The sequence below is a fragment of the Amblyraja radiata genome, chromosome 15 (assembly GCF_010909765.2).
Source record: "Amblyraja radiata isolate CabotCenter1 chromosome 15, sAmbRad1.1.pri, whole genome shotgun sequence".
Taxonomy (NCBI): Eukaryota; Metazoa; Chordata; class Chondrichthyes; order Rajiformes; family Rajidae; genus Amblyraja; species Amblyraja radiata.
This window is the reverse complement of record NC_045970.1, coordinates 35,385,717-35,399,697: the sequence shown is the minus strand read 5'-3', so window position 1 is coordinate 35,399,697 and position 13,981 is coordinate 35,385,717. Positions and strand designations below refer to the sequence as shown.

Below are 13,981 nucleotides of genomic sequence, written 5' to 3'. Positions count from 1 at the left end.
TGCTGCCTGACCTGCTGAGTTACTCCAGCAATTTGTGTCCTTTTGTATATTAGCCAGCATCAGCAGTTCTTTGCTGCTATTGTAGCAGAATAGTCTCTTCCCCTGGTGTATGTTTAAAACAGTTGAAGGAATGAAGAGAAGATCACAGGCTAACAGAACTGTGAGCTGTGTTACCTCTTGTAAGGCCATGTAGAATATGGGATTGAATCTGGTTTGTACAAAAGCAAACTATGGAATAGGTTGAGAAATCAGAAAATACAGGAGGTACTCAACAGATTTAGAAGCATGTGTAGAAATATCCATATTGGTATGAGTCAGTGACTGTTCAGTAGAAAGATTAATTTTGTGAAAAACCAATTCAATTTTGTGAGTTAATTAATTTTGTAAGTAATTCAATTTGTAAGCTAACCATGTACAATTTTATCTTTCTTTCCTGAAGCATTTGCCTGCCTTGATTTCTCGTTTTGTGCCCTTTGCTGCAGTCGCTGCTGCCAACTGCATCAATATCCCTTTCATGAGACAGAGGTGAGTGCTGTGAAACAGTCCCAGGGATAAAGGATTGAAGGATTGTTCGGGGAGAGGGGTGGGCAGAAAATGTGGGTGATCTGATGCAACAATGCAAAATGATGGGAAACGCCAAAGTCCTTCTGAAAGGAAAAGAGGGGGGGGGGGGGGGGGGGGGGGGGGAATGTGGGACTAGTAAGGGTGTTGGGTGTTATGGGGAGAAGGCAGGAGAATGGTGTTGAAAGGGAAAGATACACCAGTCATGATTGAATGGCGGAGTAGACTTGATGGGCTAAAATGACCTAATTCTACTCATAGAACTTATGAACCTCAGCTTGGCCAGGAAGCACCAGCAGCTACGGCGGGATGGGGAAAATGGGTGGAGAGCTTGGAGAAAAGACGGGGGAAGAGCCATGGGGTATCATGGGGGAGGGGGGCAGGAGCCAGCGAGTGGAACCAGAGGGGAAGGGGCTGGAGCTGCGGGGCGTTGCAATGGTGGTGCATTTGGGACTCAGATGGACGCTCTCCTCTGCCGGGATCAGACTCTTCGCTTTCCGTTTGGCGACATCCAAAAATTGTGTCCGTATGGAGAACTCCGCCGGCCACCTTCAGCGTACCTCAGCTCCAGTAAAGATGCGATGGCGCAGGAAGGGGCGGAGTGACCCGGGGAGTGACAGGAGAAGAGACTAATCCATGAGGCGCTGACTGGCAGGAGATCAGATCGATCTGCGCACGCGTGTTTTTTAAGATTTTGAAACCTCGTTAACTTTTACAATATATCACCGATCGGAACGAAACTTGGTGCACTCGCAGCACAGGTGAGTGAGCTGGCAAAAAAATATGATCACACAGCTTTCTGTGCAGCAAGATTGATACCAAAATGTTCACAGCATAGATAAAATCAAATTGTTTAACCTTTGGTCATGTCATAAGGTCATGAGTGATAGCAGAATTAGTCCATTCATAGAAACACAGAAAATAGGTGCAGTAGTAGGCCATTCGGCCCTTCGCGCCAGTGAATATGATCATGGCTGATCATCCAGAATCAGTAGCCCGTTCCTGCTTTCTCCCCATATCCCTTGATTCCATTAGCCTTAAGAGCTAAATCTAACTCTCTCTTAAATATATCCAGTGAATTGGCCTCCATTGCCTTCTGTGGCAAGAACTTCACAGATTCACAACTCTCTGGATGAAAAGGTTTTCCTCATCTCAGTCCTAAATGGCTTACCCCTTATTCTTAAACTGTTGAGCCTTATTCGGCCCATCAAGTCTACCCCGCCACGAATCATGGCTGATCTATCTTTCCCTCTTAACCCCTTTCTCCTGCCTCCTCCGCATAACCCCTGACACCCATACTAATCAAGAATGTATCAATCTTTGCCTTAAAAATATCCATTGACTTGGCCTTCACAGCCTTCTATGGCAATGAATTCCACAGATTCGCCACCCTCGGACGAAAGAAATGTTTCCTCATCTCCTTTCTAAAGGAAAGTCCTTTAATATTGAGGTTCTATGGTTGTAGTGCAAAACGTTACACAAAAGATTTGATCAATTTCTAAAGCATTTGGGCTCGTGTTCGGATCCATAAGAGGTGGAATCTTGACGTGTTTCCACCCTCCTTCCGTGAAACCCAGTAGAACAGCTGTTTGTGCCTTGCCACCTGTTGTTATTTTAAAGAAATTTGACTGATATTGTGGCAAATCAGGCAGAATAATGTAGCCTTGGTTTTTTCTAAAAAACTTTACAACGCACCACAAAATACAACGACTGTTGGGAACAGTTAAACAGGCTGTTAAATGAATAAAGATTCATGTGATCTTTCATACAGTCTTTTCTCTTTGTAGTTTGTGTACACTATTAACCTTACCAGATTTTCCTCAGAATGCACGAACAACAGCTGTAAATACGATACGATATGAAAGAACTTTATTTATCCCAAGAGGAAAATTGATCTGCCAACAGTCATAAAATCACAAAATACATGAAACATGGAATTAAAGTGACGAGTGGAAAGGCTTGGCAGATGTGCAAAGATTGGGGAGGGGGGAGGTGTGTCAGTCTCAGTCTACCCCACGACAGAAGGGGGAGGAGATGTAAAATTTGATAGCCACAGGGAAGAAGGATCTCCTGTGGAGTTCTGTCCAAAGATCCTATAGCAAGCAAGATAGATCACTCGACAAAAAAGACGTCGTACGGTCATGGGCAGATTCATGGGTAATTTTCGGTCCCCATTTCCGTAACCGGCTTCCGTCTCCGCACCAAAGATCCCGTTCCATAACCGGCTTCCGTCTCCGCACCAAAGATCCCGTAGGATACTGGTGCGGAGACGGAAGCCGGTTACGGAAACATCCTCGTAAAAATAAAAGTTATTTGGGAAAAATCTTCTCCTCATTTTCAGAATTATAATTTATTAACACAAACTGTTCCCCCGCAACGCTGATTACACTGCGAGTCGGGTCGGGTCGGGTCGGGTTACTGAAATGGATGAAAAAAAGGCCCACGTTCCGCATCGTTGCGTACTACACGTCAGCCCATTGCATTTAGAAGGAGTGGTCTATCTTGCTTGCTATAGGATCTTTGGTTCTGTCCTGCATCTTGGTGGAACCAGTCTGTGGCTGAAGATACTCCTCGGGTATCTGAGGAGTCACGCACCTCCAACAAACACATCCGCGTTCCCGGGGGTTTTCTTTCACGACCAACCCCCAAGGCAGCTAAACAGATGTCCTGTTACCTTTTGACCTAATTTACCCCGTTTACAATTTCAATTTATTCTTCCACACTATTTAGTAGATAGCTGTTTCACCCGTTCTTAATGCTTTTGCATGTTTTTGATTTTTGAATTGAAAGTTCTTCCTCAGTTTTGAAGATCGTGTGATGCATTTGGTTGCCACTTGCCTGCTGATCACAAGTCGCTTGGACTAGTTTCCTGAAGTGTTCTATCCATGCCAGGGAACTGAATTAACCTAGATTTCGTTCTAATCAACAATAATTGAGTAAAAGCAACACACTCAATTAAAAGAAACTTGGAGCAGAGGTGCTCATTTGACTGACGTTCCAATTCACATCTGAAGTGGATGATGTGTTGGTGTTTTTTTTACTCAGCTGTTTCTTTTCCTATCTTACTGCCCTGGTTGTACTTTAAACGCATACCCTTGGCCATATAATTCTTGGGAATCCTGAAGTTCCAAAATACATTGGATGAACGCATGTCTTTAGAAAATTGATCAGTATAGCACAGAATCAGGCCCTTCTGCCCACAATGTCTGTGCCGAACATGATGCAAAGTTAAACTATTCTCATTTGCCTGCACATGAACCATATCCCTCAAATAAAGTCGAATCAGGCCCTTCTGCCCACAATTCCCATACTGAAAATGATGCCAAGATAAACTAATCTTATCTGCCTGCACATGATCTATATCCCTCCATTTCATGCATATCCACATACCCATCAAAAAGTCTCTTCAACACTACTATTATATCGGCCTCCAGCATCACACCCTGGCAGCTTGTTTCAGGCACCCACCTGTGTTTAAAAAAAAAACTTTATCCCGCACATAACTTGCTCCTCTCACCTTAAAGCTATGCTCTCTAGTCTTTGACAGTTCCATCCTGGGGGAAAAAAAGCATTGACTGTCAATCTGTTGGAGACCATGCCTGGGTGGATGAATTTTCCAATAGCACCTTCTAAAGCCTCAATTTTGCAACTATCAAATACATCTTGTTTCTGGTGAGATGCTCTAAAACTTGCTGAGTCAGTTCACTAAATGCTGATACAAATGCTTCACAATTGTCTACTCTTTCAATGCCACATATCAACCTTATGCCATATTCCCTGAGTAAAACCATATTCCCTGAGTAAAACCATATCCTTTTGCAGAGAACTTAAATATGGAATACCGGTCACAGATGCCAATGGGAATCGACTAGGGGAGTCGGCTAAGGCAGCACAACAAGCCATTGTCCAGGTTGTGGTATCTCGGATTGGTATGGCCATACCTGCCATGGGTAAGTCCAGACTTTGTTCTGAGGGGCATTATTTCAGTTGCATAGTCAATCGTAGGGACTTGTTCGTTGGTCAGGTTTAGGCACTTGAGGAAGGAGGTGGGGGGAGTGGGATGGAAATTGGGGACAGAGGGGCTTTGTTTATTTTATTTTATTTTATTTTAGAGATAGAGCGAGGTAACAGGCCCTTCGGCCCACTGTGTCCGCACCAACCAACGGTTACCAATACACTAGTTCTATCCTGCACCCTAGGGACAATTTACTGAAGCCAATTAGCCTGCACGCCTTTGGAATGTGGGAGGAATCCGGAGCTCCAGAAGAAAACCCATGTGGTCACAGGGAGAACGTACAAACTCCGCACAGACAGCACCCATAGTCAGGATCGAACCTGGGTCTCTGGCGTTGTAAGGCAGCAACTCTCCCGCTGTGCCACTATGCCTGCCTTGAAGTCCCAAGGTGTTTTCTTCCAGACTAGAAAACGTATTTTAACTTGTATGTCACACACTGTAGTTGGATGCAATTGGAGTTGAAAGAGTCACTCTAAGCCAGTATTCGGTTCAGTCTTTGCAGTGAAAGTTGGACCACCACTAGTCTAGAGCCTTGCATGCTAGAAAATGCTGGCTATCCTAACTGGTTTGGCATGCAGACCTCTTTAGAAATGGAATAAGCCAAAGCCAGCTACATGGCTTGTTGCATCTGTCAGTGCATTCATCCTTAAAATAAAGGCCAAGAACATAGATCATTCTGTGCCCTTCCAATCTTGTGTTCTTCCATGAACCCTATTCTTTCATTTTGGATCAGGTTAACAATCGCAAATTCCATTCTTTTTGGCTTTAGCTGACATTTATTGTGAGGACTAGGAGGAGGACACAAAGTCCTAGAAATGCATTGAAGATAGACACAAAATGCTGGAGTAACTCAGGCAGCTTAGGGTCAGGCAGCATTTCAGGAGAAAAGGAATGGGTGACTTTTCGGGTCGTGACCCTTTTTCAGACTGAAGACCTGGAAATGCTTTCCTACTCTCATGTTTTGTTTAGTTTAGTTTATCGTCAAGTGTACCGAGGTTCAGTGAAAAGCTTTTTGTTGCAAGCTACCCAGTCAGTGGAAAGACTACATGATTACAACCAAGCCGTCCACAGTGCACACGTACAGAATAAAGGGAATAACATTTAGCACAAGGTTAAGTCTGTTTAGAGATAGTCGGAGGGTCTTCAATGACGTAGATATTAGCTCAGGGCTGCTGTCTAGTTATTGTTAGGATGGTTCATAGAAACATAGAAAATAGGTGCAGGAGTAGGCCATTCGACCCTTCGAGCCTGCACCGCCATTCAATATGATCATGGCTGAAGACAATAACCTGCTGGTGGTAATATGATCAAGCAATACATGTTTATTGGCCATTTTCTTGAAGCATGAGCAAATTTGTTTTGGGGAATGAAAATAGATTGCAGCATGGAGGTACCTTACAGTGGTAAAGTATAAGTCTCCTAATAGAGCTCAATCTTGGTTACAAGATTCCCAATTCCCACATTTTATAGGTGTCTACCTGCATTGTTGTGATTGTTTTATTCATAGAAAATGAATGTTTTTTCTTTGAAGTCCCTGCTAACCAAATCAGCATGCATGCATTTGGATTAATGGGCTTGATTATAAATTGCGAATCACTTGATTCACTTCATTCAATTGAAATCAATGAAAAAAAGCAATAGTACTTAATATTTATGTATAATATTTGGTTAAAATTACTTTTAAATGGCTTCTGAGTCATCAATATTGTTTTTTTCCCTTTTCTCCAGCAATACCCCCAGTTATCATGAATGCTTTGGAAAAGAGAGCACTTTTAAAGGTAATATGTGTTGTGTGTGTGTGTGATTATGTAAATGCCAAATGCAGTGGCACAGTGGCAGTGTTGCTGCCCTGCAGCGCCAGAGTCCTGGGTTCGATCTACTACAGCTACTATCTGCACAGAATTTGCACGTTTCTGTATTCAGTGGGAGAAGAATGTTATTTTCCCTTCAACATCTATTGCAAAACACTTTTTGAATGTGAATTAACAGCGAGTAATTTTCCCGAACATCAGATATTCTTTTACCATCTTGAATGTCTACCTTGACTCCTTACTCGTACTTACGGTTATGTATTTGTGTTCCTTTCATTATTAGATTTTTGTCTTGCTTTCTGCTTTAGTTCTATAATAACAAACCCAGGTTGAGGGAACATTCTATTTGAATTTAATTGACAATTGCAGTGTTTTAACTTTTAATCATTTCTTTTTATGGCAGCGTTTTCCAGTGTTCAATGCCCCAATTCAGGTTGGGTTGGTCGGCCTTTGGTGAGTCACATTTCTATTGTTGTCCTGATAGAGCATAGAACAGTACAGCACAGGCCAAAGTGTCCATGCTGAACATAATGTCAGGGTAAACTTATCTCAGGATGTAGATCAGGAGGAACTGCAGATGCTGGTTTATACTGAAGATCGATACAAACTGCTGGAGTAACTCAGCGAGTCAGGCAGCATCTCTGGAGAACAGGAATGGGTGATGTTTCGGGTTAGGAACCCTCTTTTTGGTTTAACTCAGTCTCGCATGGCAACCGGAACGCGATTATCAGGGCGAACAACAGGCTTAACTTCCGGGTCTAAAATCATTGAATACATGAGCGGCAGCTCACCGAGTTCATCATTGAAACGGTCTTTGTAATCCACCAAGATGCATTGTGTAGATTCGGGGGTTGACATTAGTTGATGAACAGCTTTGCTGAATGAAACCAGCTATACAAGCATCTCCACCAGAAGGGGTACCACTTTGCCCGTTACAATATAAAACGGTAGTTTGTATGACCGTGTCACTGCTGGTTGGCAACTCCTATGGGAATTAGTTTGCTACCGCCATAAGCGAGTAACGTGACGCTGCTTGCTTTTATTTTCTTAGCATTCCGAAGCTTTGAAAAATCCATCTGAGACATAACATTACAGCGAGCACCTGTGCCGATTTTTCCCACCACTGTTACATTGTTTACTTTAAGCGTGACAATGGGATCTCTGTTTTTAATGAGCTGCTCTTGAAGGTCTGCAATTGGAGGCATGGGTTTGTAGCCCACTGCCTACATCATATAAGAATGTGCAATAACTCAGAATCCATACATGAACATAAGTTGTTTATTTAAAAAAGCACACAGAGCTCAAATACAAAGGTTTTGTAAACTCAAGCTCAATGACGAATCTAACTAGAGGCTGGACAAGCAGGCTAGATAATATGAGATACTCAACCAGATAGCTGAGTGTACAGAGGTATGCAGTAAAACATGACAGGGATCAGGTCAACTAGTACTGACTGATCTACATTCAACTATTCTTCAGACATGCTGGCACATTTCTGCAGTCTGAAGAAGTATTCCGACCCGAAACATCACCTAATCTAATCTCATCTGCCTACACATGATCCATATCCTTATTATTTCATGCACAAACTTATAAGTGTGGGAAGGATCTGCAGATGCTGGTTTAAACCAAAGGTAGAAACAAAAATGTGGAGTAACTCAGCGGGACAGGCAGCATCTCTTGAGAGAAGGAATGGGTGACGTTTCGGGTTGAAACCCTTCTTCAGAGCTGATGAGGGTCTCGACTCGAAACGTCACCCATTCTTTCTCTCCCCCACTGAGTTGCACCAACTCTTTGTGACAAACCTATGTGGTTGAATGGTTAAAGAGCATGGCGGTGCGTCTAACCTAGAATAGCTCTAGCTCGCGGCTGATGCAGATGCACCGTGCTAACTGGAAGAAAGGTGGGGCGGGACAAAGCCTGGCGAGTGATACTTCTTCAAAGTAGGGAAAATCTGAAGAAGGGTTCTGACCTGAAACGTCACCTATTCCTTTTCTCCAGATATTCAGCCTGACCCGCTGAGTTACTCCAGCATTTTGTGTCTTTCTCCTGGTGAGTGATAGGTGGATACAGGTGAGGGGGGTTTGACTGGCAGATAGTTGGACAAAAGACAGAAAGTCTGAAATTATATTTGCAGGATTACAGGAGTGATTGGTCGTGTGCTTAGTATATCAGTCACCAATTTTAATAGATTTGTTTGAGAAGGCAGAGAGTGTTTGTATTATATTTATATAACATTGTCGCCATTAGTAACATATTAAACACTGGGGGGAGCCGCATGTGTCGCACATTAACACGCAAGAAGGGACATTAATGGTACATTAAACACTAACGAAGCTGATAAATCATGAGCAAATGATGCGTTGCTGCATTAAACTAGCTGTTTCTCCCCAAAGGAAATGATGAAGGCAACTGCTGAATGTGCACAAGGAGGAGAGAAAAATCTCTGCTGCAGCTCAGAGCAAAGGAAGGGGCTTTTACAGTCCATTGAAGGGCACATCAATGTTCCATGTCCGCTTTCAAAACATTCAAGCATTCTGCTTCCTTTAGACTTTAGAGATACAGCGCCGAAACAGGCCCTTTGGCCCACTGAGTCCGTGCTGACCTGCGATCAGCCTGTACACTAACACTATCCTACACACCAGGGACAATTTACAATTTTACCGAAGCAAATTAATCTACAAACCTGTACGTCTTTAGAATGTAGGAGGAAACTGGAGCGCCCGGAGAAAACCCACGCGGTCACAGGGAGATTGCAGAAACTCCGTACGGACAGCATCTGTAGTCAGGATTGAACGCATGCCTCCGGAGCTGGAAGGCAGCAACTCTACCACTGCATCACTGAGTTGCCCCTTCACTTCCATCGTTCATTACTCTTTTACACTTGTTAGTATCTTTCTGACATCCATTGTCTCCCCTTATTACTGTTAGATTTATTATCAATAATAACCTGCACTTTGATTTGATATAATATTATGGTTATTAGACAGGAAATATACATTGTTGACCATAAGGATTCATGGGTGCATTTAAGGATGCAACATCAAATTCTTATCCCGAATAGCCAGAAGTCTTTTAATGGTATCATTTTTAGTTAATTTAGCAATTAACAATAGAGTTAAATCAACATGGACTGTATGAGCCGAAGGGCATGTTTCCATGCTGTATCTGAGGGCAGCACAGTGGCACAACAGTAGAGTTGCTGTCTTACAGCACCAGAGACCCAAGTTCAATTCAATCTATCGAGTTTGTACGTTCTCCCTGTGACAGCGTTGGTTTTCTCTAGGTGCTCCTGTTTCCTCCCACAATTCAAAGACATGCATGTTTGTTGGTTAGTTTTCTTTGATGAGTTTAAAATTGACCCTAGTGTGTAGGATAGTATTAGTGTATGGTGCAACTGATGGTTGGCATGTACTTGATGGGTGGAATGGCCTGTTTCTGTGCTGCATCTCCAAAGTAAAGTAAATCTCTAAACTGAATTAAGCTCTCTGAACACAGCAATGAATTTGCACTTTTTACATAGTCCAGAGAGGACAAAGAACTTGAGTATTTCTTGGATATATCCTCTTCCAGGAATAAATAGTGATTGCATCTAGCTAATAGCAATCATAAAAAGTAACAGTGCCTCAAAGTCATAACATTAATTGTTCACTTAATCTCTGCTGCAAGCAACACATTTAATATACAGACAGATGGAGTTGGATTGCCAGGTTATTGAGGTAATGCTGATAATGATCTATATTTAAATATTATGAGCATCTTTGATGTTCCCTGCGTATTCTTGCCTAGTGTGAAGGTCCAGAATACACGCAATTATATTGCTGTACACGGGCTTGCAGTCAACACAAACTCCCAGTTGTATGTCACACAACCATTAAGAATGTAAAACATTTCATAGCTCACATAAAAATACCCTCATCTCGGGCTCTCTCTAGTTCTGATCTTTTGTGTAGCCGTGATTTTCATCTCTCCACCATTAGTGCCCATTAGTAGCTGCTTTGGCCCCAATCTCCTGAAATGCACCCCTTAACTTTGCTATTTCTCCGTTTGTTTTTTTTTTTGTTTTTTTAATTTAATTTTATTAGAAGTAAGTACAGTCATATGGCACCAAAGTGCCTAATATATATTTTCATAATACATTTTATGTACAACTTCTTTTTTTTTTTTTTGTTACATTGAAAAAAGATTAGAATAAGAAAAAGAAGTTAGATAGTAAAGGATAGAAAGATGTGAAATATATAGTGTGTGAAAAAAGAAAACGAGTAAATGAAGAAAGTTGAGAGAGAAAATAGAGAAAATAAAATAAAATAAAAAAGAAAAGGAGATCATTTCTCCGTTTGTTAAAATATAATAATAATAATAATAATATATTTTATTGTCATTGCACAAAAGCGCAACGAGATTTGGTATGCAGCTTCCATCCGATGTCATAACTTAAATAACTAATAACATTTATATTTAGATACCTCGAGAACATGGTTTGTAAAAAGAACATTAAAACAGTAAAACAGTCAAAAACAGAATAAAGTGCAGATGTGTCTGTGCGACGTGACCATCCAAGGGAGACAGTCCATGGGGGGCGGGGGACACTCAGCAGGGCCGGTTCAGAGCCGCTCTAGCTCTGGGAATGAAGCTGTTCCTAAGTCTGGAGGTACGGGCGTAGAAGGCCTTGTAACGTCTACCGAAGGGAAGTAGTTCGAACAGTCCATTATAAGGGTGTGAGGAGTCTTTATGGCTGACGGCCTTCCTGAGGCACCGTGTGTGGTAGATGCCCTCCAAGACTGGTAGTCTTGGTCCCAATATTCCATTAAAGCCTGACTATTCGAACATCTGTCCTAATACCTCTACAGAATGGGTATGTTTAACAAAACCTTCCTCTAGTTAGGGCTTACTGCGTAATTGGTAGGGCCCTGGACAGCGTTGTAGAGCAGAGCAACCTAGAGGTACAGGCGCAGTGTTCCCAGAAAGAGGGGACACAGGGAGACAGGACAGTGAAGATGGTATTTGACACACGTGACTTCATCAGTAAACATGTTGAGTACAGGACGTGGGACCTCATGCTGCAGCTGTGCAAGATATTGGTTAGACCACGTTTGGAGTACGCTGGGTAGTTCTGGTCACCCTGCTATAGGAAGTCATTACACTGGAAATAATGCAAAAAAGATTTACAGGAATCTTACCAGAACTGGAAGATTTGAATTATAAGGCACAACTGGGTAGGCTGGGATTTTTTACCCCATAGAAGGCTGAGGGAATGATTTTGTAGAAAAAGAACAAAATAATGAGAAGCATAGATAAGGTGAATGAACTGTCACAGTCTTTTTCCAAAGTAGAGGAGTCCAGAAGTAGACATAGGCTTATTGTGAGAGCAGATAAATTTAAATGATCTGAGTTAATTTCTTCATGCAGAGAGAGGGTGATGGGTATATGGAATTAGCTGCCAGAGGAAGCTGTAGAGGAGAGCACAATGGTGATGGTTAAAAGACATTTAGACAGGTACATTGCTAAGAAAGGTTTTGTAACAGTCAAGGATAGACCAAGACAGCCACAGCAGGAAATGCAACCATAGCTGAAACATTCCCCTCTCCAAGAAGGACAATGTCAACGCTGTACCATTATCTCTCACAGGTGAACAGACGCCAACCTCCCCCTTGGCATACGGGCCAAATGGAGGCAATTGGGACCAGTACAGTTAGGCAGCATCTCTGGGGGGGGGGGGGGGGGGGGGAGGATAAGAAAAAGGCCTTTCAATGTTCTCCAGAGATGTTGCCCGACCTGTAGCACTCCAGTACTCCAGCACTTTGCGTCTATCTATGAGAAATGGTGCCTGACTAGCCGAGCATTTCCAGCACTGTTTTGAGTAAGTTAACATGCTGATTCAGAATAACGTTGTTTACCAGTGTTTCTCTCTCCCATTCTTTCAGCTTGGTCTTTGCCACTCCTCTATGCTGTGCACTGTTTCCACAGAAAAGGTATGTTAACTTTCATGACTATGTTCCTCATGACTATGTTTCCTCTTGCAAATAATCATTAACTTTAAAGTAATGTGAATACTAATGCTAAAAGCAATGCTAATTTCTGTGTTTTACAGACATTGAATTTTATGCTGGTCTGTGGACTCATGGGCACTGGTCTGTGGGCACAGATAACACCCCAATGTTCATTTGTTTTAGTCATGTCTCCCTCTTATAGTTTATAGGAGAGGTGTGGGGCAAATTTTACACCAAGGTTGATGAGTGCCTGAAACACACTGGCTGGGTTGGTGGTTGAGGCTTTTACGACAGTGGCATTAAAGGGCCTTTCCCACTTATGTGATTTTTTTCGGCGACTTGCTGGCACCCACCATAGTCGTAGCAGGTCGCTGAAAATTTTGAAAATTTTGAAAATCCAGCGGCGACCAGAAAAAGGCACGACTCTTTGGGCGACTACTCACGACCATACAGGTGTCACCCCTGCGACCTGTCACCCCTTTAAGAGACTTTTGAATAGGCACATAGAAATGCAGGGATATGGATTATGTGTAGGCAGATAAGAATTGGTCGTGGCAACATATTCAGCAACCATGTTGTGGGCCGAAGGGCCTGTTCCTGTGCTGTACTGCGGTATGTTCTCAATGTCATGTTACAGTCAGCAGAAAACTAGGGCAGCACAGTGGCACAGCTGGTAGAGCTGAGACCCCGTTTCAATCCTGCCCTCTGGTTCTGTCTGTGGAGTTTACACGTTCTCCCAGTGACTGTGTGGGTTTCCTCCAGGTGCTCCGGTTTCCTCCCACATCCGAAAGACCTGTGGGCTGGTTGGTTAATTGGTCCCTGTGTAAAATTGCTCCTAGTGTGTGGGGAGTGAATGGTAAAGTGGGATAACAGAGAACTAGCTTGAACGGATGAACGTGAACCCAGGGCCTGTTTCTATCCTGCATCTCGTAACTAAAACTAAAACTAAAAATCAGAAAGCAAAATGCTGAAGAGGTTGGTGGTGTGACATGGAGATGCTGTAAATACTGTCCACCAACAGTGTAAGTCGGGAGATGTCAGTCAGTGGAATGTTTCAGGTTAACGATATGATGTCAGATCCAGTTTATTGCAAAATCAGTGTTTTAATGTTGTACTTGATTAGTAGATGTTCCTGCAGTGAGTACATCGCCACCTGGTGGTGCTGCAATAGCCCAGTACCTCAGCTGCCTAGTTATGTGGCTAAATCCTGCAAGGATCGACCCATTGAAATTCCGAATAGCTATCCCATTGATCGGAAATCGGTATTTGGCTCACTGGAGCCCCATTTCTCAAATTTGCTTTAAAAGTTAGTGGATTAACAAGAATATTTATTAAACTATTATATAAGACCTTTTTAAAAAAAAAAGGAACATGAAAGTGTGAAGTGGTATTAATGGGAGTAACGTCCAAATCTAGACCTAAGTGGCTGCAGCTGCTGGGACCTTGAGTAAACATGCAAACTGCTGGAGGAACTCGCCTAGTCAGGCTACATCTGTGGATAGACGACGTTTCTGGCCAGGAACCAGAAATGCCCCCTGTACTCCAGACTGATGGAGAGGAGGGAGGATAACTGTTGGAAAGCTGTGATAGGAAGGGACGGGGCG

At 42.8% G+C, this 13,981-nt stretch overlaps 1 protein-coding gene across 1 annotated transcript in view; it reads left to right on the top strand.

The window, feature by feature from the left end:
* Positions 1-13,981, top strand: part of sfxn3 (sideroflexin 3) — a 38,141-nt gene that overhangs the window by 22,210 nt on the left and 1,950 nt on the right. Inside the window, exons 6-10 of the mRNA XM_033034016.1 lie at positions 440-525; positions 4,384-4,511; positions 6,305-6,354; positions 6,791-6,840; positions 12,312-12,359. Of these exons, the coding sequence (XP_032889907.1) occupies positions 440-525; positions 4,384-4,511; positions 6,305-6,354; positions 6,791-6,840; positions 12,312-12,359 (362 nt within the window). The remainder of the gene's footprint in view (positions 1-439; positions 526-4,383; positions 4,512-6,304; positions 6,355-6,790; positions 6,841-12,311; positions 12,360-13,981) is intronic.